Source organism: Artemia sp. Qi Xiang Cuo, chromosome 13 (genome assembly GCF_049724085.1).
Source record: "Artemia sp. Qi Xiang Cuo chromosome 13, ASM4972408v1, whole genome shotgun sequence".
Taxonomy (NCBI): domain Eukaryota; kingdom Metazoa; phylum Arthropoda; class Branchiopoda; order Anostraca; family Artemiidae; genus Artemia; species Artemia sp. Qi Xiang Cuo.
Window position 1 is genome coordinate 29,443,627 of NC_142806.1, and position 24,736 is coordinate 29,468,362.

Sequence of the window (24,736 nt, forward strand, 5' to 3'; positions counted from 1 at the left end):
ATTTAATTTACTGTAATTTATTTCAAACTTAATCCTTATTCCAAACAAGTCACTGAATTAAATTCAAGCTCAAGCAGTGAATTAATGAATATCAATAATCTAGGTTAAGTTCAATTTAATTCACCAAAAGTCGGCTGTTATTTCTTCTAAACTAAGTCACTGAATTAAATTCAAGTTCAAGAAGTGAATTAATGAACATCAAGAAACTAGATCAAGTTCAAAGCAAGTGAATTAATACTGGTTGAGAGCACGCTTTAAAGTTCAAGAAATCCAAAAAAGATGTTTTCACTTGGGAGACTGAATCAATATCTTCGCGATCCAAATTCTCGAGTAGAAGTGCCATTTATTTCACTAAGAGTATTCTTTTCTTTGTTTTTATTCTCTAGTTAAATTGATGTCGTTATTGATGATGAAAAACATGTTCTCCTTGGAATCAATTGTGCATTTTTAAATTCGGAATGGAAATGATCTGCACACATCTTACTTTAACTTTTGTTTAAACATTCTTTGCACTTCAGTACATAATTCAGCAATGTAAGACATTATTTTAAAAAAAGGGAGGGTTAAAAAGGACAGCCGGCGACTATAGATAATTACTTGTAACTTAGGACCAATCAAACAATTCAAATTTAGAGACAAAATTTGAAAAATTTGTCACAAAATTAATGAGGTACTATTGTAGAGACACCATTTTTTTTCTGACACCATACTAAGTTAAGTATTTTAAGCGACAGCTGATAGCTGATCCAAAAATTAGAAAATAAGAATAATGGGTAGAAGGCACGTAAAAATGGCAAATAGTGTCACAGAAAAAAGTTTTGTTAATAATGTCAAGAATCATGGCATTATTATTATTATTATTTATTTCTAACCCACCCTATACAGAGGTACAATATTTAAAGTATCACGAAGAAAAACACATAAAATGCAACGCAAATCAATATAGAAATCAAAGATTACCAGTTAGAGAGTAACACATAAAATTTAAAAGAAACTAAAACAAAAGAGAAATAACATGAAAGGAGGGGGAAAAGAAGAAGAGAAAAAAAACTCACAGCTTGCAGGATCTAATAAGCAGTAATATACAGAAATATGGACACAAGCTGTCATTATTATTATCATTATTTGACTTTTAATCACTCTTTACAATGCTAAAAAACAAAGAGAGAAAAACAAAGAAACAAAGTAAGGAAAAATAACTTACGACTTAAAAAACCTGATAAGGTGATGGTGCGGAGAAAAACGGATACAAGCAGTATTTGAAAGTTTTCTGTGTAGTGCTTCGAGTTTTACAGTAATATCAGGAACAAGAAATTTGTTAATAATCACCCGGTTTTTAGTCCAAGGTGGAAGAAACAACAAAAATTTACAAAATCTAAAATAATTAATCCGGATTCTTTTTAATTCATTTTTCTTAAGAAGGGGAAAAATTCCCCTTAAGCTTTACATTATTTGCAATCGGGCTTAAAACACTTTCTAGCTCATGTCTTTGCATTAGAGCATTGCAAAGACCACCGATATATGAATCATATCGTCGTCAATATGACTAGGTCAGATATAGAATAGACATACCACCTGAGCTCAAGGTGATACTACTTGTGAAATTAAAGGCTACAAAGCCAGGTTGGCCACAACTTGACACCAAATCACCAAGGGGTGGGGGATCCAATCTCAGTTAGAGCAACTTAAGTAAAGCAGCGAAAATCACCACGTCATATATATGACACGGGTGATTTTTATTTGGCCTTGATAACTCCTATGTTAAGCCAAAAAGAGAAATCCAGTCATTAACTCAGTGACAAAAACTGTAACTGTTTATAAAAAAATGCCTTAAAAGGAAAAATCCTTAAAAATTTGCCAAGCCGACGAACAGGAAAAAACTTTGTCCTTATAATAAATTCTGATTAGATAATAGAAGTCAGCATAAAAAGCTGCATTAGTAACGTAATAGAAAACATTAATATTGACTAACGAATACAATATTTAACCATTAAAAAATAAATCCAACTGCAAAAAAATACATGAAAATCGAAATTTTAATAGTTTTTAAGTCAGAACCCATGTTTCCAAAAGAAATATAAATCTACTACACTATGCCAAATGGTTGCAGAACAACTGTTCTATAAAATGTTCAATGCTTGAAGCGCAAAAGAACGTTTTCAAGGTTATACCAAAAAATTGTGTTAAAGACAGGAACCAGTCTCCCAACTGACATAATTGGGGAAACACAGATAGAACTTCTTCTTCTGTTTCAGTGAACGCGGGCTTTTCAATCAAGACTGTTCTGGTTGCTTCCTATTTATCTTGAATCTGCTCAGATTTCTTTCAGTAATTTTTTTCTATTCTACGAGTTGAAATATAAGATGATAAATATTAATTTCTGAGTTCTGTGTGAAGGTATAATATAGAACTTACCCGTTTGCGCTCTCTTTTCTTTTCCTCCTTCTCTTCAATCATACCTTCTTCATAATCATCGTCGTGTTGCGAAGTTTTTGCCTTTTTCAATCGAGGTGACTCTGCACCTTCCTTACTTGTCTAGAAAAAAAGAAGCTACTTGTAAAAGAACATTGATACAGTAATCATATGATACGGCACAATTACTTGCAAACAAAGATCAATAGGTACACTTAAGCCAAAATTGCACGTGTCGTCAAGTTCTCTCTTACAAGCAAATCTTCCGATCTCCTTCCATGAAACTTTATCTCCTTATTTCACCCAATTTCAAGAAAGCAAGAGAATATCCTTGTCCCTAGAGTAATTATGATTCCATAACAGAAATCGACGGTAGCGCTCGGACGCGGCCTAAGTTAAGAGTAAGTCTTTTTTTCCACCTGGATGATGCATATATAGGAGGTGTTCGTAAAGACTTCAGAAAGATCAAAATAAATAAAAATAGCCTAAAGGTACAATAAACACTCTTCCAGGAATAGCAAGGCCCCTACAACCCACGGGTAAGACCCTTAAATAATGCAAATTGCTAATGTTGACGCATGAATTTTATAGTGGAAAATGGATGGCTTGTTTGGCCCAAATTTTTTTAGAGATCGTTCACCAGAACAAAATACACATAGTTTTTAACGAAGCACAAACGGCAATCCCGTCGTTTAGAGTGCTTGAGAGGGAAGTGATACCACTCCTATTTGTAAGCCTTGATTAGCCTTGTAAGATTATTTTTATTGTTGTGTTATTGTTGATGATTCGATAAATAAAAACTTATTCTTCCAAATACACCCTTGTCTTTAGAAGGCTTAGGGGGGTTAGCACTACTCTTGTTTTGAACAATTACTGATCGTTTAACTTTGACTTGATTATCCATTTTTATTTCTGTTCATTTTACGATTTCCTTATTCATCATTTGTTCAGCAATACCTGTTTTTTTCATGCTCATTATGATTTTTTCTTTTAACTTCTGCCCGTTTTAGGTTTCATTAATTCATTGATAGTAATTTTATGTTGGTTTAAAGGTTTAGTTATTACACGACTTTATTTCTGCTAGCCTTGGATTTTAACATGGCTCTTTACTTTTCTTTGAACAACTTCTTTATTAATTTTTTAATCTAAATTTTTTAATTTGACTTTCTTTAATAAGTATAAAAAGTTGTACCGTAAACACAAGAAGAAATAACAATAACAAAAGTGAAATTTTTATTTGGCAACAATGAAATGGCTGAAAAACCGGCAAAAAGGTATATTTGGTTTATAGAAATATGGTAGCACTTTGGAAAAGAGCCAAACAATTTTTTTTTATAAAAGTCACAACTTATTTTGGAGCATTACTATTATGGAACAAGTGACCAGGCGCGAGGCTCCTAGAGAGCTAGATACGTCAAAATGTCGATTTTACTTTTTTTTCACAATTCCCAATATTCTATACAGATTACCCGTCTTTTGGGATTCGGACAACTGTCCAAGCTCCCAAATAATTTCTATCTTTTGGGCCTGCAAGTGACTAATTTTTCAATACACATAGCACCAGGGTAGTCTGAAAATATTATGATTTGCAAAGATATACCTCAATACATAGAAAAATGTGTTTTGTGAATTAACCAATATCAACTGTCATTATTATTTAAAAAAAAACAATAATTAATTATCTTCCAAATATTACGATTAACCTGATTTACGCTCTGTCGATTTGATTTATAATAAACAATAAAAAATCATTAGGTGCTGATAAGCAATCATGATTTTATGCCTCCAGAATAAAAACACAAGAAAACAATTACATTCGTTAAAATTAGTAACAATATCTTGGAACCCAAAATCCTCATATACCAACTTCATAATTTAATATAGGTGTAGATTATCTGTCAAATGTAAATAACCATTTATGGTTGAATGGTAAAAAAAAAAATGATGCTTTAAAGAAAAAAAAGCTCATGCTTAGTTGATGGTAAAACCTGACTTTAAACTCTTTCTTTGAAAACATTTTTTTTACTCTGATTTCACTTTGACAAGTTTGTAGTGCCATTGATAAGTACTTTTAGACATGGGAACCACATTTTTAAATTAATGCAAAGCTCTCGAAACAACAATTGTTCCAAATGCAACCCAAGTAAAAGATTTTAAAATTCCATCCTGAGACCTTCTCATAAAATGAAATACAAATAAAGGAACGTGACAAGAATAATTATGGTAAAATCCCAAGTTTTTGGTATTAGCAGTAATCTTACAGACCAATGTATAAAATCACCAGATCCATGGTAAGAACAGGTTTTCTGGTAAAACGATGTCCAGCCAGTTAAAAGAGCCAGGCAAAAATAGAGGCAGCCACACTAAGGCAACATTAGTATTTTTGTTTCAAACACGAGAAAACTTGTAAATAAAACACAAGAGGCTCGGGACACATTCCGATTATAAATGAAAACAACTGGAATAATTCTTGAACAGTGGCGTCAATTGAGAGGGGGAACAGGGAGAAATTAACCACCTCCTAGATTTCGAAAAATACTTGTTTCGCATATTTTATTGAAAAATACTCCCTTTTTTGGGAAGGAGGGGGGTGTTTTCATTGGAAAAATCGAAAAAAAGTAACCTCCTCCATATTTTGAAAAAATATATCTGCCCCACTTCAACATTTTCGTGAATTGGCGTCAAGGATTCCCAAGGTCAATAGTCACCTCAAATTAGGCATAGAAACACAAGGAACGATGAGATTCAGCAGGATATGTAAAGTAAGGTAAAGGGAAAGACAATTGCACATAAATATTATTCGAATAAAACGTACACAGAATATTATAAACAGATATACGAATGTATTGAATTAGTTTAAGTGCAGACAAAGTATTTATGTGTAAACTAATCTCGCCATGTTTTCTTTTTGTTTGGTACTGCTATTTTTAACAATAACCAGATTAACTCCAAGAGGTTTAAACTAACCAATATATGGCAGAATATTTATTTCTCGACACTTAAATGAGAGTCAGGAAGAGTCGGGCTGTTCTCTGCCAAATCTTATTTGCATTTTTTTTTTTCAGAAACTGCAAAATGGTATTTTATTTCTATTTTTGAAACACAAGAAATAAATGAAGATACAGAATTTTGTCTACAGACTTTCCGAAGTCTGTTTTTCCCGTCCTTGTCGTTCTCTTCCCTGGTTTAAACAGATGGTAGGTTTAGTAATTTTAGTATCCTCGTAATATGTTTGGCCGTGAAAACCTGTGAAATTTGTTTGTACCGCAGCAGAAACCAGGTCGTATTTCAGACACTATGACAGAAAAAAAGTTCTAAATGTTCCATTGGAATTGATGTTTCGAGGTTAAGGGAAGTCTATACGTAACTCAAAATTAACTTCTTGCATAGATATTAGGTTTCGGTAAAGGACGGTCGTATTGCTATTGGTATAAAATCGGAAAAGACCCATTACAATGAAACTTTAAGAATCGGGTTTTGTCAGAAAGCCAAGTTGCATTTTTCGCTAGAGATACATTCAAGACAATTGGAAGATTGGATACTGGAAATTTACTCGGTTAAATTATGGTGTGTTTTCTTCTACCAAAGGACTGCTTAAACAGAAACAGAAACAAAAACAGATTACATAAATCTATTTACTGTCCCTAGTTTGAAAATGAAAAATCCCTCGCGAAGGAAAACATTCTTCCAAGCTAAGTTACCGCTTTACAGTGTGAGAGACCCCTTTAAGACTCACTATAGAAGGAAGACTGAATTAACGAATGAAGGTAACTGAATCCAGGGCCGTTATTAGCCAAACTGTTGGGAAAGGGGGGAGGAATTTTAATGACTGGCTGGTAATTTTTACCAACTGATTTTTACTCAATAACTAGCATAATGTCTGTCCTGAAAACGATAGGTAAAATCACTGCACAAGTCCGTAACACCGCTGCATTTACCGACCAAGATTGAGATTACGGTATGTCATGTCCCTATTTTCATGGTCTTTGTTTGACCAAATGGAAAATTGTGGCGCCATCTGTAAAATCACTACAGGAATCGGTAAAACTGCTGTGTTTACCGACAAAGTTTGAGATTTCTGTAGATGACATGTCAGTATTTTCGTGGTCCTTATTTAACCGAACAAAAAAAATTTTGAGGAGTGGGAAAATTTTTGGCGCTTCGCGCCACGATTTTACAGACTAATTTTTTTTTTACAGAGTGCTCAAAAACATTGGAGGGGGGCAACCCCCCATACGCGACGGCCCCAATAGAACATCAAAAGTTAGAAACTAATAAAAGTATTTTTCAAAGCAAACATTTGGTCCAAATAATTCGAGAGAAGATATTTTCATCTACAAATATTTTCGCAAGTGATTTATATAAATCACTATATCATGCCCAAAAAAGAGGAGAACACTACCGGCTACGATTTCATTTTGAAAAGTTAATTTAATATAGGTTCTTTGGTACTTACAAAATATAACAGGAATTTAAATAAGCTATTTAGGAGCAGGAACTATATTTATTAACAATTTTTTGAAATATCAGTGTGCAAAGCACATAATCCAATCTGTCCTAGCCCAGCTTTCGTATAGGCAAATACTCTTCAAGACTCTCTATTATAAAACTAGTAAATACTTTACTATCCATCTTTTTCGAATTCTTCCAGGAATGAGAAGACAGGTATAAAAAAGAGACGGAGTAAGGATTCAAGATCATTCCCACTTGGGGGGGGGGGGGCGGAGTTCAGACTTGAAGCAGTACTTCCCTTGAAGACACGGAAAATCACATTAAACACCTACTTTTGAATTATATAGGCTAATGACCTTCTTTATTTTTGATCCCTGTAAAATGACTTGTAAAAAATACTTTCTTTGTTGTTGACTCCCCCCCCCCTGGGTCCAAATCCCCGAATGATCATCCTGGGTATGACCCAATAGAAACTCAGTTTTTTCCAAAGAACTTTAAGATTGGTCTAATTTCCTTGCAATCAAAAGCAAAAAAAAAAAAAAAAAAAAAAAAAAAAAAAAAAAAACGGTCGTCCAAAAGTAATCTGATATGTTCATTGCCTAGCTCTTCTGTAGTTTATAATACAACAAGTTAATACTATTTTTGCGTAAAAAAAAAGAAAGACAAAACAAAATCATCCTACATCGTTAATTCTATGGATCATATATTTCAGCATTAATACAACAACAAACCTAGCTTTTCTCTTATATTACGCAGTGCACGATGATTTTCCAGAAGGTATGTTTCTCTTGGCTAATAGCAACAACCGTCTAAAGAGAGCAGCAGAGGTAGCCCATAGCAAATACTGTCGATATTGTCTATTCGTGTCTTTAAAAGAGCATCTCGTTTTCCTTGAAATCTCAATTTTACATATACATGCGTAGATAAGGAGCTCCTAGAGAGTTTTACCAATGAAAAAGAAAATCCTCGGTTTTATGTACGCAAATCCACCATAAAAAAAAAGTCTTTTTCCCGTTAGGCTGAAAGTAACGCCCAGAATCAAAAGAAATTAATTCCAAACTTTTGGTTTTTGCAATATCACATTTTAAGCATTAAAAGGGAGAAATGGTTGATATATAAAATAACTCCTATTACTTTATTTATATTCCTGCATCTATTTTTGACAGTTGCTGTTTAACCAAAGATAATTCATTGTGTTTTGAGCCTGGAAGCTAACAAACTGGAAGGTAATCTGAAAATCTTGTTTTGAAAAAGGATGTGCTCATACAAACATATCTGCTGGATTTTTTTTCCAGGTGATCAAATTTTTCAGTTTGATTTGGCTGTTTTTGCGTATATTTAAGTCAGGAGGGGTGTACTGTAATTATTGAGCCGTGTCGCTCCTTACTTACCACGAACTGTTTGATATGATGCAATTGCAAGCTGACATAAAAACAGTGAAGCAATTATATTTTACATTAGAGTCGACATAATACAGGTGCATTAAAATTTTTTTCCTCGGCTTCGTTAGTTCTATTACCTTCAGTAGCAGCTTTCGACAGATCCAGCCTCTGATTGAGTATAAAAGACAATAATTGGCTTACGTTACAATTATTGATAAGGGTACCAAGCCATCTGAGGCCAACACAGCCTCACAAGCTCCGCTTCACCCAATATTGGTCTAAGCTTCACTCTTTTCTACTCCCACGAAGTTAATATTTAATTCTGACCCCCTTCATCCCACCTGAGAACGTCCTGGGTTTCTTTGGGCCCTAACTGCAGTACCAAAAAGCACTTTCCATTACAATCCTAGACAGTATTTTTGGCAAGAACATAAGTTATGTATCCTATCATCCTGTGTCCAAATTCCGTGACTTTCCCATCTTGACTTTTCTTTCATTACAGCTCTTGACGATAATTTTAGTAACAGCATAGGCTTGAAACCCTGTCCTCAGAAAACATGACAGTGGGATCGAGCACGTCCTTAAGCAATTACTTTAGAAAAATTCCAGCACATCTTCCTGAATTTTTCAAAGGTCCCAGGTTTCAGAGTCATTGTTATAGTCATTACTGGGGCTTATAACACCCCAATCTTAGTTCTAAGCCTTATCTTTCTATTCTTTTGAACAGATTTCATCTTTTGAAAAATACCAAACAAACCAACTGGGAAGTTAGAGCTGGTGTCCTAGTTTTACTTTTCATTGTTTGAGTACAAAGAAAAATCTTTGTCGGGAAGTCTACCAGAATGGATTGCATTATTTCAACAAAATTTGGGTTAAAGTGAGACCTGGTTGCTACACTCAACAGGGTATCTACTAAAAGGGGTCCTTAGATCCCAAACTTACTTAGACAGAAGTAACAGTTAATGTTCTAGTTATACCTTTAGAGCCTAGGACGGATTTGATCTCTGATGGCGAGGAGGGTGGGAGTCCCCAAATTTCTGGCATAACAATAAACTAAAAGGAAATACAAAATCCCAATTGTACCAGTTTGGAAGGACGGAGGGATGGAATGCATCAAAATATCTTTTTACGAGTCTAATTACCTGAAGGGCCGGTGAAATTCATTCAACAAAGCCTGGTCAACAGTTTCAGTTATAGTCTCAATGTCCGTGCTCAATCGAGTCTCTGGGAGCGAATTACTACATTCTTACCGTCTACATTCATAAGAATGGTCTATGGTATCTCAATTAAACTCGGTAGGGATTAACAGCTAAGATTTTGTTTTGCCTTTAAATGGTTCGATCTAATTCATTCACACAGTCGCTTGTTTTGTTCGGCAGCTGTGAACCTTGGGTCCCAGTTGCTGCATCATTTTAAGATACCTAGGCAAGAAAGTTTATTTAGCGCTGAAATAAAGACAGGGAGGATGTCTAAGATAAAATCTTTCTTTGTACTATATAAACTTTATTCCTATCTCATTTTTGCCCGGAAAAAAATTAGAGAACAAAAAAGAGTTAAAATGTGAAGAGTAATTAGGATGAAATTATGTAGAAAGTTCAAGACAGTCCGGTAAACTGATATAAAATGACTATTAAGGTAGTCGTTAGCAAAAAAAGTTCTAAGGATTGTTTTTATCGTTTGCTACTAGTGGCAGATGTTAGCATTATTAGACTAAATCCAAAAGATGACAAAAACTCCAGTGTTTACTTTTGTGCGGAAGAATTGATTACAGAGCAGAAAACAATCAAAGAGTAAGATGTAATCGCAGTGAAAGTCAGAAAGAGAGAGTGCAAGACTGTATTGATAAATGGAATATTCGAAGATTAAGCCATGTACCAGTAAAACAACTAGTAAAGCTCCAATTACTCTCCACGTTCAAAATTTAAAGTCAAAACTTCGAAAAAAGAATAGTTGAAATTCATGGAATCCTTTTACTTAGACTGAACAGGTGCGTCTACGTAATAACATCAGATTTTCCCGCTTCTAATTTAACATATCAGATTGTTTTTAATTTTTGACTTTCTAGAGATATTTGTTGAAATAGTTGAATAAGTAATTTCAACTATTTCAGTGATATCAAAATAGGGTCTGGGCAGCCACCATAATCTTGCTTGTTGTTGGACAAATGCATTCAATAAGGGTTAAACACGCCATTGAGGTGCACTTCAATGCGGTAAGATTAGTTTCAAAATAAATTGATCACATATCTGAAATTCAGAGACAATCTAATGAACACCGATCTATTATTGACTTTATCAAAATCGTTAATGGGAAGGGTCGGCTTGCTCACGTTACAATATGAGCACCCATATTTCTTGTTAACGTTAATTTTATAGCGATTCTTACTTTTCATTACTGCACCAGCCGAAACGCCAGCTTCGCACAAATACGACTTCGCAAATAAAGTTAGTAAGCGTAGAGTTTTATGATCTTCGATATCCAAGATCAGAAAGTTCCATGCCACCAAATTTTCTCTTCAATATATTGTCGCAAGACAACTCAATAAAGGTTCTTCTGCCAAAAGAAGCAAATTCAGTTGGGGTTCTTGGCTCTAAATGGGCCTTGAATCTATCTCGATATTATCTGCTTGAAATTATTTTCCGAACCATTTGATAAGCCAGCTATGATTGGTGATCTTCAAAGAGATTTCATATTAGAAAATAAAATAACTTTATTGGAGGTCACAAACTGGAGCAGCAAAGAAAACAATCGTTAATAGCGTCTCTACTAATTTCTACTTTCCAAAGCTGTAATAATTTTCCGAAAGCTCAAGATCTTTTTACAAGTAATTCCGAGAACTGGAAATATCAAAAATTTGCCAAACTGTTTAATTGACTATTTAACGTCGACATTACCGCTCCGTATGGAACCAAGGCTCTTAAATGTCGACATTTAACAAGACTATTTAACGTCGACATTACCGCTCCGCATGGAACCGAGGCTCACAATTTGAGATCCTCTGGCTTAAGCCATTAGTTATGCATATTTATGTAAAATTAACAGGCTGCATAATCAACTAATATTAGTATTTACATATCCATGCGGATCTAAAGCCCATGAACTTTGGTTATATTTTGTCACAGACACTAGATTCATTTCGTAGAAATTTATCCATTCTGAAATAAACCTGTCATCGGGAAAAAAACAACGAAGAGGTAAAACAGAGAAGAGGAAGAACACAAAAAAAATCTCATCATCCAACAGACTGAATGTCTTATACTGTACATCTCAAGCACAATTAAAGTTTTATAACCATATCTTGGAAAAAGAGATAATCGTCAAATTCATTTTAGTTGGGGAGCCAAAGTTGAAAATCTGACAAAATAGCAATCTGAGGGGGACAAGTGATTTGAGAGAGGTTTTAGACTAAATCGACCATGCTGATTATGAATATCTCGGGAATATAAGCGCCAAAGGTGCGCTTGGTGGTTTTTTGCATTTAAGTTCGTTGATTTTTCTATTTCACTCAGACTAAGTCCAGCTTTCTACTAGAATATTGTAGTTGTCTCTTTTATACCTAGCCAAAACATTTTTAAATATGTTTAGCAATGTTTTTTAAGTTATTATTTAGTCAAACTAGTCGTCACTTTCAGAAAGATCGCATGACCAGGCACAAGCACAAGGCAAGTCGCACTTGCGGATTCCAGCACAGGAGCACTTTCCATTACACACATTTCTACACTTGCAATGAACTGCAATCCGGCTTATAGAAATTGGCCACTGCGACAATGAATTTGTCAGAGGAATAACCCCGAAAGCGTCACTGTATACCCATCTGAAATTTAGGGGGTCTAAAACTATTGGTTCAGACTCCATAGCCTGTAAAACGATTCCCCACTGACATACAACTCTAAGGATGTAATATTTAAAGCTGTTTTCAGTAGGCGGAAGATTTTTTAACGATTTTTTCTTATGGAATAAGTGCACTCGCAATTCATTCAAGGAGTTAAAGTCAGTAGGATTCTTTCCATAGGCTGCGATTGTTACTTTTTTTGCCACCTCCGTCACTTCCTCAACATAATTTGATATATTGACGAGGTCAATCTTGACTTTTCTCGTCAGTTTTGCCATGTCACTAACAAGATCAAATTTCAAAGCTGCTTTCACAAATGTCTTCTTCCCCACAGAATATGCAAAGCTCGTCGTGTCAGTGCCACTAAGGCAGTGTAGAAGTCCAATGCTGTCAATAAAGTCCCGTGGAAGAGAAATAGCTATAAGCCTTATGCTACTGAGTCTTTTAAAAAACTTATAAGAAAAAAAATCAATTTTTTCAAAGCAGGTCGTATTACTAAGCCTAATAGTCTAAGGAAGTTCCTAAAAAAAAAATTAAGAAAAGTAGCTTCTAATTATTATAATAGTAAAGTCAAAAATCTATATTCTAACAAGCCCAAGCAATGGTACAGAAAAATTAAAGAAATATGCGGAAAAAGTTCTTCAAAAATTGATTTTCATCTCCCTGAACCCCCTAATAAGACTGCCAACGATCTGAACTTGTACCTTGCTTCCATCGTGCAAAGTCTCCCCCCTTTCACTGGCTCAAGTCCAATTATTCCTCCCAATACTTCCTTCCCCTTTATTTCTCCCTCTGATGTTATAAATAAAATTCTTAAGCTTAGAAAATTAAGTATTTGTCCCTTTGACATCCCAGTTGACTTAATTAAAGCCTTTTCGGACAAAATTGCTGAGCCTTTATCAAATACTTTCAACCACATCACAAAATTTGGCAAATTCCCATGTTGCTGGAAACGTGGTTTTATAACACCTGTCCCTAAAAAATGCACCAGTCTGACTTTTGCCAACATTTGCCCCATTACACTCAGTTCTGTTGTTTCCAAACTTTATGAAGGTTTCCTCTGTGACTGATTTAAGGATAAAATTGGTCCACGTATTGACACCCGGCAGTTTGGTAACTTAAAGAAAACTTCCACCACCCATTACCTTGTGCACTTAATGCATACCATCATAAGTAACCTTGATAAACCAAATGTCTGGCTGAACCTTGTCTTTGTTGATTTCCAAAAAGCTTTTGACCTGGTTGACCACACCACCATAATTCGTTCACTACTGGTTAACTTTAAACTTGATCCTCTGTTAGTAAATATTGTTATATCGTTTCTTTCAAATAGATCCCAAGTTGTTAAATACAAAAATATTTTCTCTAACCCCCTCCCTATATATTGTGGAATTCCTCAAGGAACCTTATTGGGACCACTTTTATTTCTAGTCATGATTAACGATATTGGTAAGGATTTCCCCCAAAGGTGGAAATATGTGGATGACTTGTCGATCCTCGAAGTATGTCACAGGAATATTAAAAGTGACCCCCTTGAAATTCTAACCCACATTTCGGATGAAGCAAAGAACCTAAATATGAAAGTAAATTCCACTAAATCAAATATAATGACGATAAATGTCTTGAAATCTATTTCCGCCTTCCTTGACCCTATCCCCCCAGATATTTCTGTGTCTTCCTTTAAATTACTTGGGGTTACAATTTCCTCTAATTAAAGTGGGATATCCACGTGAAAGATATTTTCCGTAGTGCTAATTCGTCCATATCTCTCTTTAAGTCCTTGAATAAATTTAAAGTCCCCCCATCCCAGTATTTAAGGATCTGTGATTCATTCGTCTACTTAAATCTCCAATATATTTGTCCAGTTTGGCATCCTGGCATCTCCCGTAATGAATCAGAAAAAAATGGATCTATTCAAAAAAGAGCCCTAAGAATAATTTTTAAAGAAACTTTGGTACCATATTCACTCCTTCTAAAAAAAGCCAAGCTGGAAACTCTTGAGCACAGGAGAGGAACGCTGTGCCTCCGTTTTGCAAAAAATGCAATAATAAACCCTCGCACGGAAAACATTTTTCCCAAAAGAGACTCCCAATCCAGACACCGCCAGCCACGTACTGTTTCTGAACCCGTCCCTATCTTGTACCCCATCCGTTGTTTAACCTCCAGGTATGAAAAAACCTTTGTCCCCTTCATTACTGATCAAATAAACCACTAGTTTTTTTTTCTTTTTTTTTTTGTACTGGTGATACTCTTGCTTGTGTCCGTTTGGTTCTTCTATTTCCCTCCCCTTTTTATATACTCTCTTTTAAACCTTTTTGACACTATTTTTATCTCAATTTTTTTTTTTGGTTTTGTTATAATTTGTGCCTTTTTAACTTTCTTACATTTGACACTTTTTGTTTTTTAGACTAATGAATGGCTTTGCCTTTCTGATATTGTTGTTTTTGGCATTGTTTAGCCAGTTTTTAGTTATTGTGCTATTTCTATGTCTTTTTTTATTATATGACCCCGAAATGCGAATTCGGCCCTTCGGGGCTTGTGATAGTCATTTTTTGAAATAAATATCTTATCTTATCTAGCTAGCTCGTGCACAGGGAAAATTCTGTCAGGAAATTGGAGGAATAGCTCTTTTTTGTTCTCTTTTGTAGCTAACAGCGTAGAGGAGTGTTGCAAAAGTATCACCAGAATATCTGTGTCATTGGCCCAAACAATAACAGAAGAACTTCCATTCCTAAAGCTGGAAGCAACATGGACTGCTACAGGCATGTCTGCTTCTTCGTGTGTGCTTGCAAGCTCAAGACTAAGAGGAGGCAAAGGTTCCAGGGATCCTTTTCTGTTGGGGGGCAATATCCCAACATGTTGACGATCAGGGAAACATCCAGCAAGTATAATATCAAAGTTCTTACTTTTACTTCCAACATTGCTCCAAAACTCATAAATAGAAGCCACCAAGTTAGCTTTGCAGGAAGAACTTCTAAGAATTGATTGCCAGGAATCACCGAGTTTGATGCTGTCACTATATGTGGTACTGACCTCACCCCTTCGTCTATGGCAGCCACTACTGTCTTTTAAGCACACTGGTGAGCCGGTTGGGTCCTTGATTCCATAAATTCCATCATACCGGTTAGAAACCACATTCAGTTGCCATAGATTTTCTGGGAGCTGAGTAAAAACCTTGCACATCAACCTTCTTGAAAAATCCGACAATGTCTCATCCCTTGACGGAGTCATAGTCCTTAAGAGCGGCATAAAGCCCAGAATGAGAGATAGCCTCGAACTGACATCAAACACTGGCAAAGAGCAGGCCTTAGAATCTAGGCAAGACAACCCTTATATAAAGCTTATCAGATCAGATTTCTTTCCTGTTCTTAATCGGAATCCCTCAGATTGCGCTTCGAACAATGCCGGGGAATACTGGAGGAGTTCATGCTGAAGTTTTTTTTTTTTTTAGCATGTCAGTTGGTGATCCTGGATTTTCACCAACATTCAGCAGAACTTTTTTAACTGGTTCTAGTTCTTACAGGGTTAGCAAAAGTATGTTCTATGTCAAGCAAGCCTTTTTTGTAAGAAGTTTGGTTGCTGACATTCCTTTCTTAGAGCATGGTACTTAGCATTGCACTTGCATCTGGTCAATAGAAGTTCTCGGACACGTTTTATATCACTAACAGTGGGAAGCTGTCCATTTCCATCGGTTTGGCAGATTAAACACTTTGCATAATAATTTTTTTTTTTTGGGGGGGGGGGCTATATAGAGCATCTAATTTTTTTCTGGAAAATGATTCCATGCTATCCTCCCAAATAGAGAAGAAACTTAGTATGGTACTAATGGTAACCTTAGAAAAAAAATTCAAGATTTTCTTCATGATATATAACCGATCCATTTCCAGTATCTACAGACTATTATAGTCTATAATAGGATCCTATAAGCAGTGGAAAGACCTGGTGAAAAAAAAATCTTCAAACCAGACAGTACTTAAAGGCCCCCCCCCTCCAGCAGTGATAAGAAGTCCAAACTGGAAGAAAAAAGACACTTCTTAGTGCTAAATTTCAATTTTTTCGCCTCTGTAAATCATACTCATATTCAGTCTTGGTCCCTCAAAAGATGGAAAATGACAATTCTTAATGCTCCATTGTGGAGGCAATGGGCATTGGAGGCCTGAGTCTCAACCCATTTGAGTCCGCCCTAAATAATAATAATAATGCTCCATTGAACAATTTTACAACTTTGTGGCATAGTATTAGGCATTGCAGCATAGTATTGGCCAAAAAGAAGGTACCACTAAACCTTCTTCCACCTAGCCTAAAATTTTGTTGTGCCACCTAATAGCACGCCCAGACTATCCGCTTTCTGAAAAAATGGGACGGAAATCTGGAAATGTAGACAGGTCTTCCATCCCCTTTTTCCGTTTTCTGGGCAGGAAGGATCAGAGGGTCCGAAAATGGAAAAATGGGATGGAAGACTGTAGTGTGGACAGCTTTTCTGGAAAAAATGCCAGAAGAAGGAGACGATTAAACATGATAAGTGATAAATAAAATTAGTTGTCTGATGTGGTTTAAAATAGAAAAAAGTTAAATAGTCTAACTGAGGCTCTAAAATTGTTTTCTATAGGTTTTGGCTCAGAAAAACAGATTTGATAAGGATGGCTGATAAACTTGTACTGATATTTTTTTAAAAACCGCTAAGTCTGGAGGGCTATTCCTTTTTCCGGATTTCCATCCCATTTTTCCAGAGAGCGGATAGTCTGGATGTGCTATAAAGTTAGTGACTTGAAGAGCAATGGTAAATAGAGAGATTCTTGACACACAAAAGAGGAAAGAGAATACAGACAAGTATTGTCATAGTGTACCAACTTTGCTTGACTATGCTTGAAAAAAACCTGTACCACCTAGGCTAGCTCACAAAAGAGCCAAGCTCCTCGTAAAACCCCTCCCGTGGACACCCCTATAATTTACTGAAAAATAGTAAGAAATAAGTTGCTTTTATCAGGAGGAACTAATCTGCATCTTTACCCTACTTTTAAACCACTTAAGTAAGCCTCTAACTATCCTTTGACCCCAAAACTGGTAAGACTTTTAGCCTATGCATTATAAATTTATATACCAAGGATTCCTGAAAGACAAGGCGAAACAATAAAAAGTGAAATACTAATAAATACAAACATTTGAGGATCAGATAATAGAGTTAATTAGACTTTTAACCATCAATTTGCACCAGCATGGCAGATGGCAGTAAACATAACCATAACAAAGCCACGAGAACGATGCAGTGTCATCTACTTAACAATAAACAAGTTAAGTTTTAAAATTTTTACCATAGATGATTGAGTCGAAACTTTGACCTCATATTAAACTATGAAGCGCACTTTGGTGGTCGCAATTCCCGAAATAAATGGAATCAGCATGTTCAAAAATATTGTTTCCAAAAGTCAGAACTCATGTACCAAAATGTTTTTTACAAATCGTTATTTGACGACTTTTTCAACTTTGGCTCCCCGACTATTTGTAAAAAGAAGGAAAATAGCATGAATTTAGATTGTTCGAAAGGAACCTTGTTTGACGCAGATACGGGTGATTAAATGAACTGATTAAAGTAAAAATTTCTACATAATATTTTGGTAAAAGCAGATGGTACCATTATTCATCTAAATCAAAACTGAAACAACCAATTGTTTTTTTTAGGGCGGTGAAATCTCAATGTGCCATTATTGTTCCGTCATGAGGAACGATGAAGCTTTCCTTAATTGATTATCTTGGCTAATTACTGGAACAAGAGATGAAAAAAGATGCTGTGGACATGAATAGAGAACAAATCTTGAAAAAAGGAGAAGTTCATGAACTCTTTTTCATGGTTTGAGAATTTTTCAGTAACATAATTGTATTCAAATCTACTATTTTTAACCTAACTTTAGAAATTTTCTGTAGGCTACATATAATTTTTACAGACAATTATTTGCATCTTCTCAGAAGTATTAAAGATGGGGAAAGATTTAGGAGGATTGCAAAATTCTTCCATGTATCCAAGTTCTATTTACCTGGCCTGAGTCTATCACATTCTTTAAAAAATAAAAAAAAGTTTATCTGGAGAGCAATTGTTTACCCTGAAAGCATAAAGTGCCTCAGTCATGACTGCTCTTCTTTTTTTTTTTAGTGATAGTGATATATTTAATTAACAAAAAGTTTAACTACAAAAATCAATATGATTCACCCAAAACCAAACGGTTTGACCAAACGGTTTTCTGGATCCTATATAATTATTCCTCTTCAAATGGGATCCCTAAACCCACTGTATATAAATTTAAATTTATCTACAGTGCCTAAACCACAAAAAATTATTCTTAAGACAGCATGCAAAATATGTCATTTGGTTTCAACACAACGGTATGAGTGCTTCCGGAAAGATTGAATTTCAGCTTGTAAATTAAACACTATTCTCTTTTCTTGATTACAAAAGTGAAAATATCAGGCAATATTTCAGAAAAAATAATCACAGGAGCAGGATGTGTATTCATCCTTAAAGAGATTTAAGCTTGAATAAACGGTTGCGTCAGTGAGAAACACCATTCAAGAGTAAAACAAGTTTATTGACCCCTAGTTTCTGCTTTCATTCATATTTTTTGAAAAATAAAACAGCGATAGCAAGGCATTTGTTAAAGTAATAACAAAATCTCGGTATTTTCCTTTTTTGGAAAAAGGTTTAGCCTACTATCAAGAACTATGAAAAAATCCTGATAATTGTGTAATCTTCATGCCTTTTTCCTTCAAATTTTAAGTTAGTTTTGCTCATCTTTCGTAAAAATAACAATTAATCCAGACAACTGTTCCAAGTCCTTTCAATCCATGCCTACTAAACCACCCCCCCCCCCCCCCAAAAAAAACAGAGAATCCAACATATCTCTGCAGTTTGTTTTTTCGTGACAATCTGACTTATAATTTAGAAAAAGAATAACTGAGATATACCCTATGACTGTGAAATTCTAGTTTGTCATTTACATTCAACTGGGCCCTCTCCTGATATTCTTCAACAACCACTGGTTTGATGTAATCATCCATGGAGGAAAAAAGAGGAAAAAAGAGACACATCAGTGTTACCCACACGAAATGCTCAATAGTAACCGAAACTCTAAAAAAACGGGATTTTAATATCAATAGATACATCAAAAGGATCAGCTTACTATGCTAAATCAAAATACATAAGATTAATCAAGTTTAGTGTTACTCATCAAAGGTTACGAGCCAGAGAAAGTTGGCCTGATTTTTTAAATAGGGGGGAAACCCACCCTAAAATTAAAGGAATCTTGATGAAAATCACACCATCAGATTCAGCGTAACAGAGAACCTTACTGTAGAAGTTTCAAGCTCCTATCTGCAAAAATGTGGAATTTTGCTATTTTTGCCAGAAGACAAATCAAGGATGCGCGTTATTTTTTTTCCAGGGGTGATTATATCGAAATAATGGTCCTAGAAGATCGGGAGAGGGTGCATTCAAACGGAAATTAAAAGTTCTAATGCCCATTCTGAGTGACCAAAAAGATTGGAGGGCACCTGGACCCCCTCCCACGCCCATTTTTTCACCAAAATTATGTGATAAAAATGTATAGACAACCATTTTGTTCAATATATTTGAAAGATCAAATAATTATGTCTTCAGGTATAAAATGGCCCCCTATAGTCTGTGGGGAGAGGCCTGTAAGATATGAAATTCGCCCATTGGTTACGTATAGAATTTGTAATTGGGAACTATACAGATATTTTTTTTGGGGGGGGGGGAGGTTGTGCTTGGGGTGGATTTGTATGGGGATAATCTTCCTTGGGGAGGGAAACTTCTGGGGGGGGGGGTGAATATTCAAGGGAAAATGTTACATTGGGGGGATTTGACAGAATTAGTATACGAAATTATTTTTAATTGTCTTACATTCTCTTTTCCAAATTTGTCCTGTTGAGATGATGCGGGAAAATAATCCAGGGGCTTTTTTCCGCGTGTTTTGGTTTCCAGGAAATAATTTTCATGAAAGGGGGCATTACTGGAGTAATCGAGAAACAGATTAGAGTTTAAAGTCTTATTCTAATCAAAGGATGATAATGAGAATTTTTCAGACTGAATCGTCCGCAAGCCATATTTTTCTTCATTAGCTAATCGGGAATCAAAGGTGCTTAGCGCAGTGAAAAGTATCTATAGAATAAAATAACTTGATCATGTCAATATGAGAGAATGAGTAGGCTTATCGTAAAAAAAGAAGACAAAAACTAGGCACCAGTTATCTACTTTAGCAGAAAAAGAGATACGTTGACTAGTTGAGGGTTTGACTCTGATTATATCGCTGAACTTTTATATAATCTTGACGGCCTTATCGTGAACATTAAGTTTTATACCTATCAAAATCGTCAAAAATCAAGTGGCTCAAGCCTCTTTCATGTCTAGAAATAATAGAAAAAAATAAATAAATGTTATCAGTGAATTAATGTAATAGAATTCAAAATACCGTGTCTTTTGTAAAGTATTTGGAACATAAATTCGAGAAGGCTCTTCCGGGTGTCTCATTTCTTGAGATTTGGCCATTTATGTGTCAACGAGAGTGGTCCAGGGGGGGCTCTCGGGACTAAGACTAGTCGTGGGAAAGGGCTCGTCCCCAGGCATGGTCGAACAACCAATAGCTGGAACTTCCGTTTCCAGGAAAGTTATTCTCTTGGTACACTTCTAAAGGCAGTCCATCTTTCGCTTTCGTCTTAGCTAGTTGTTCTTGTTCTACCTTATTTCCTCTCTGTGCGTACTCTCACGTTATTCAATAAAGACCATATACCAACGTTTACTGACTATCTTCGAATTTACGTAAACCTTTACATCTGCCAATATAAAAAGGGCATACAAATAAAGAAGTAGACAGAGGTTTACAGAGTGGTGGATTTCTGTACTAAGCACAAGATTGATCACCGATTTTCTAGTGGTTATAACCCATTTTCGAATGGTTTATGTGAAAACCGAGTAAAGGCTTGCAAAAACATATGCAAGGCCTACTGTTATGAATCCGAGTCTAATTGGTCGGAGTATATTCCAAGTATTCAACTGGTACTCAATAGCGCTATTTCATCAACCACAAAATTTCAACCATTCCAACTTATGTTCGGTCGACAACCGATTTCCTATCTTGATTTAAAGTTACTGCGACCGCGACGGAATGACTTCAACAGTTACGAAGAGTTTGCAGCTAGCCAAGTCCAACAGCTTTTCTACCTCCATAGTGTTTGTAGCAAGGAAATCAAAAATCAAGAGAAGTTCAGGCCGGACAATATAATAAAAACAACACAAAAATTCTAAGTTTGAAAGAGGGAGACATTACCCATGTTAAGGATATGACATTCAAAGGGTTAAAATTAAAATTTCGCGGTCCATATATAATAATAAAAGTAATACAACCAAACCAAGTTTTCCTACTGCAGGAATTAGACGGAAAGGGTACGAGAAGAACAGTAAACATCAGACTAATGAAACCAGTCAAAGACCCCTCCGTATTTCTTGCAAAAAATCCAGAGTACTCTGAGTATGTAAGTAATAAACCAGTCACTAAAGAATCAGAAAAGACAGTAAATGATGTTGTGCGTTTAGGTCAGCGTTTAAAAGAAATTTTTTTATGTATAGATGTACCAGTAGCACAGCAACAAAGTTTAAGAAATACAGGTAACTCAAGCACCACCTGCTTAGAATCAAGAAGCCAAAACGGGGAACTAACAGTCCAGGAGTCGAATACCACCAACCCATTATTTGTGGATGTAAACACAGGGGATACTCACCTTGACATGACTAATGTATCTACTATTTTGTCGAAACATGCTAGTCCTACAAGTAATACTGTCCAGGAGAGTAGCACTAATAGTAATGTAGAGATATCCCCAGTAGTACTGCCATTTGTTGAAACACAAGCTAGTAGAGCAAAACCAAATAGGTCTAAACCGAGGACTTCCGCAACAATAAAACCCCGAGGATTGTATTGGGAATAATATCTTAACGTCATTGCAGCATGGTAAGCCAATCAAACTACAATGGTTGACATACCTATTCCATTATTTATAAGTTTATGCAATTTCATTTATTTGTCACTGGTATTTTCAGGATTATTTAGCGTTTCTCGGTCATTCCTCTTGCCCTAATCCGAAGTTTATACATAATCCCAACTTTCCTTGTCCTCATCAAATTCAGGGGTACGGGGAACAAGTCTATTTTAAAGTATACAGAGAAAAATGAAGTGTTAGAATATCCAGTTCCCGACTACTGTTGTTAGTGTGGTTCGTTTATACTATGTAAGTGTTTACTTATGCAAGTATTGTGTAGTGTTTATATTATGTAATTGTTTACTATTTTATGCTGTACAATGTTAGTAGGTGAGAAGTGAATAATTTGGGAAGGGTATTGAACGTTTTGAATTCAATTAAAGTTAGAGGGTTAAATAATAACGGGATAAGCCAAAATTGGGAAATTTAACTTAAAACAGGGGGGAGAATCTGTTAAGTATTTGGAACATAAACTCGAGAAGGCTCTTCCGGGTGTCTCATTTCTTGAGATTTGGCCATTTATGTGTCAACGAGAGTGGTCCAGGGGGGGGGGGGGGGGGCTCGCTGGACTAGGGCTAGTCGTAGGCAAGGACTCGTTCCCAGGCATGGTCGAACAACCAATAGCTGGAACTTCCGTTCCAGGAAAGTTATACTCTTGGTACACTTCTAAAGTCAGTCCATCTTTCGCTTTCGTCTTAGCTAGTTGTTCTTGTTCTACCTTATTTCCTTTGTGTGTGTACTCTCACGTTATTCAATGAAGACCTTATACCAACGTTTACTGACTATCTTCGAATTTACGTAAACCGTTACATCTGCCAATATAAAAAGGGCATACAAATAAAGAAGTAGACAGAGGTTTACACTATGGTAGCCAACATCACTACACTTGTTGATCATGGGTAAGAACAATGAGAATTTTAAGGCAATTTGTTTCTTTGAATTTTACAAGTCGCAATGTCACAAATTTATTCTCAAGAGTGCTTGATGATTCCTTAATATTCCATGGAACAGAATTAAAGTATGAAATTCCCTATTTTCAAGAAGTGATACTATGAAAAGGAATGACAAAAAAAGAAAAGAAAAAAAGAAGCAGAATCTATCTTGGTTAGCTAAGTTTGTGTATAATATTACAATAGTAGTATCCCAATTTCTTAACTCGTAACGACAATGTATAAACGAGTGATTAAAATAATTAATTAAATTAAATCTTACCGGTTAGCATCTTCAGGACAGACACGATTTAAGAGCGAGCTTCTTCATTTAAAAAATGAGCCGCCATCTAAACGACATGCAACTCAAGTCCTTCGTCCAATCCTATCAATCACATCAAACGAGATGAAGGATATTCCTTCCACACTAAAAATTGTCTCTGTATTTGAAGAAACTCAGTCATATTAATTCACGTAAAAACATGTCTCACAATATAACTTCTGGCTAGGATAGCATTTTTATCTGGAAGGAATTTGGTCATAGCAATATAACTGAAGTTTCTTTAGAGCATTGACTGTAAGCCTTTTATAAGTATATTTTCCTTTAGACTGGCTCTGATTTTGTTGGAGTGGTAAGAAACTACCTCTATATCCTCATTGACTACCACTCTTCTAAAGTCTTCTCTATGGCATCAACCTCGCACCAAACAGCTGTTCTTCTCAAATACCTTTCAGCCTCAAATCTTTAGAGTTACCACTAATGTGATAAAGTTTACCATCTATTTCCTTCAGATACCCAATCATACTCTACAATCGATTCTCTACGAGTCCACGCAGAGAACTACTTAGGGTGGGGGTGTATTGGCCAGTCACTGAATTTAGAAGTTTCTAATTAAGGTGCATGAAATCACCGACATTCTTCGCTACATATATTCCAGATGGAAAAGAGTAACTGTCAGCTCCTTAAAAAATTCAATGGCGTCCTTCTACAATACAGCTAAAAGAATGGCGGTCAAAACGTCGACTTTATTCATATATTCATCTATATTTTGACTATATTATGTGCGTAGTAGATGGTACAGCTAGTAAATGAAGACGCCAAATCCTATTAACCAAACTTGAAATCAGGAAAATTGCTTAATAGTTAGCATTAACTGATAAGGTGTGTCTGAAAAAAACAAATCAGGCGAAAAACAAAAACGGTACAACCAAAAATCGATGCAAAAATCATTCAATCTAATAGGATGTAATCCTTCCCAAGACTGCTTATCACGAATCCATCTAGTCGAGTAAGAATACTGACTTCTTCCATAAACTGTCAGAAATAATTGTAAATTATCAATAAATATCTAAGAATTATTAGTAGCTGGCAAATGAAGAGATGGCATACAAATTGACGATTAAATTTAGTCTAAATAATTTGCCTGGCTGAGTTCAGAGTCGGTTTAGTCAAAAATTTAACCCAGCGTTAAAATATATGCTAGCGGTAACATTATAATTTAACTTCAGTATAAAGTTGAATTATATATTTTAACTGTAGTTCAAACATACATTGCTACTTCAAGGCTCAAAAATGAAATTTTGATGGAAAGTTTTAAGTTCTTCGGATTTCATATGGGTTAATTAATCGAGGTTTCACCGTTGATACTATAATTTAGTGATATGCAGCCAAATCATAGCAGTTT

The 24,736-nt window shown here is 35.4% G+C and overlaps 1 protein-coding gene across 1 annotated transcript in view; it reads right to left on the reverse strand.

Annotated features, from left to right (window-relative positions):
* LOC148945164 (THO complex subunit 2-like) overlaps window positions 1-24,736 on the reverse strand; it is a 144,880-nt gene that overhangs the window by 21,792 nt on the left and 98,352 nt on the right. Inside the window, exon 23 of the mRNA XM_089099403.1 lies at window positions 2,416-2,535. Coding sequence (XP_088955529.1) covers window positions 2,416-2,535 — 120 coding nt within the window. The remainder of the gene's footprint in view (window positions 1-2,415; window positions 2,536-24,736) is intronic.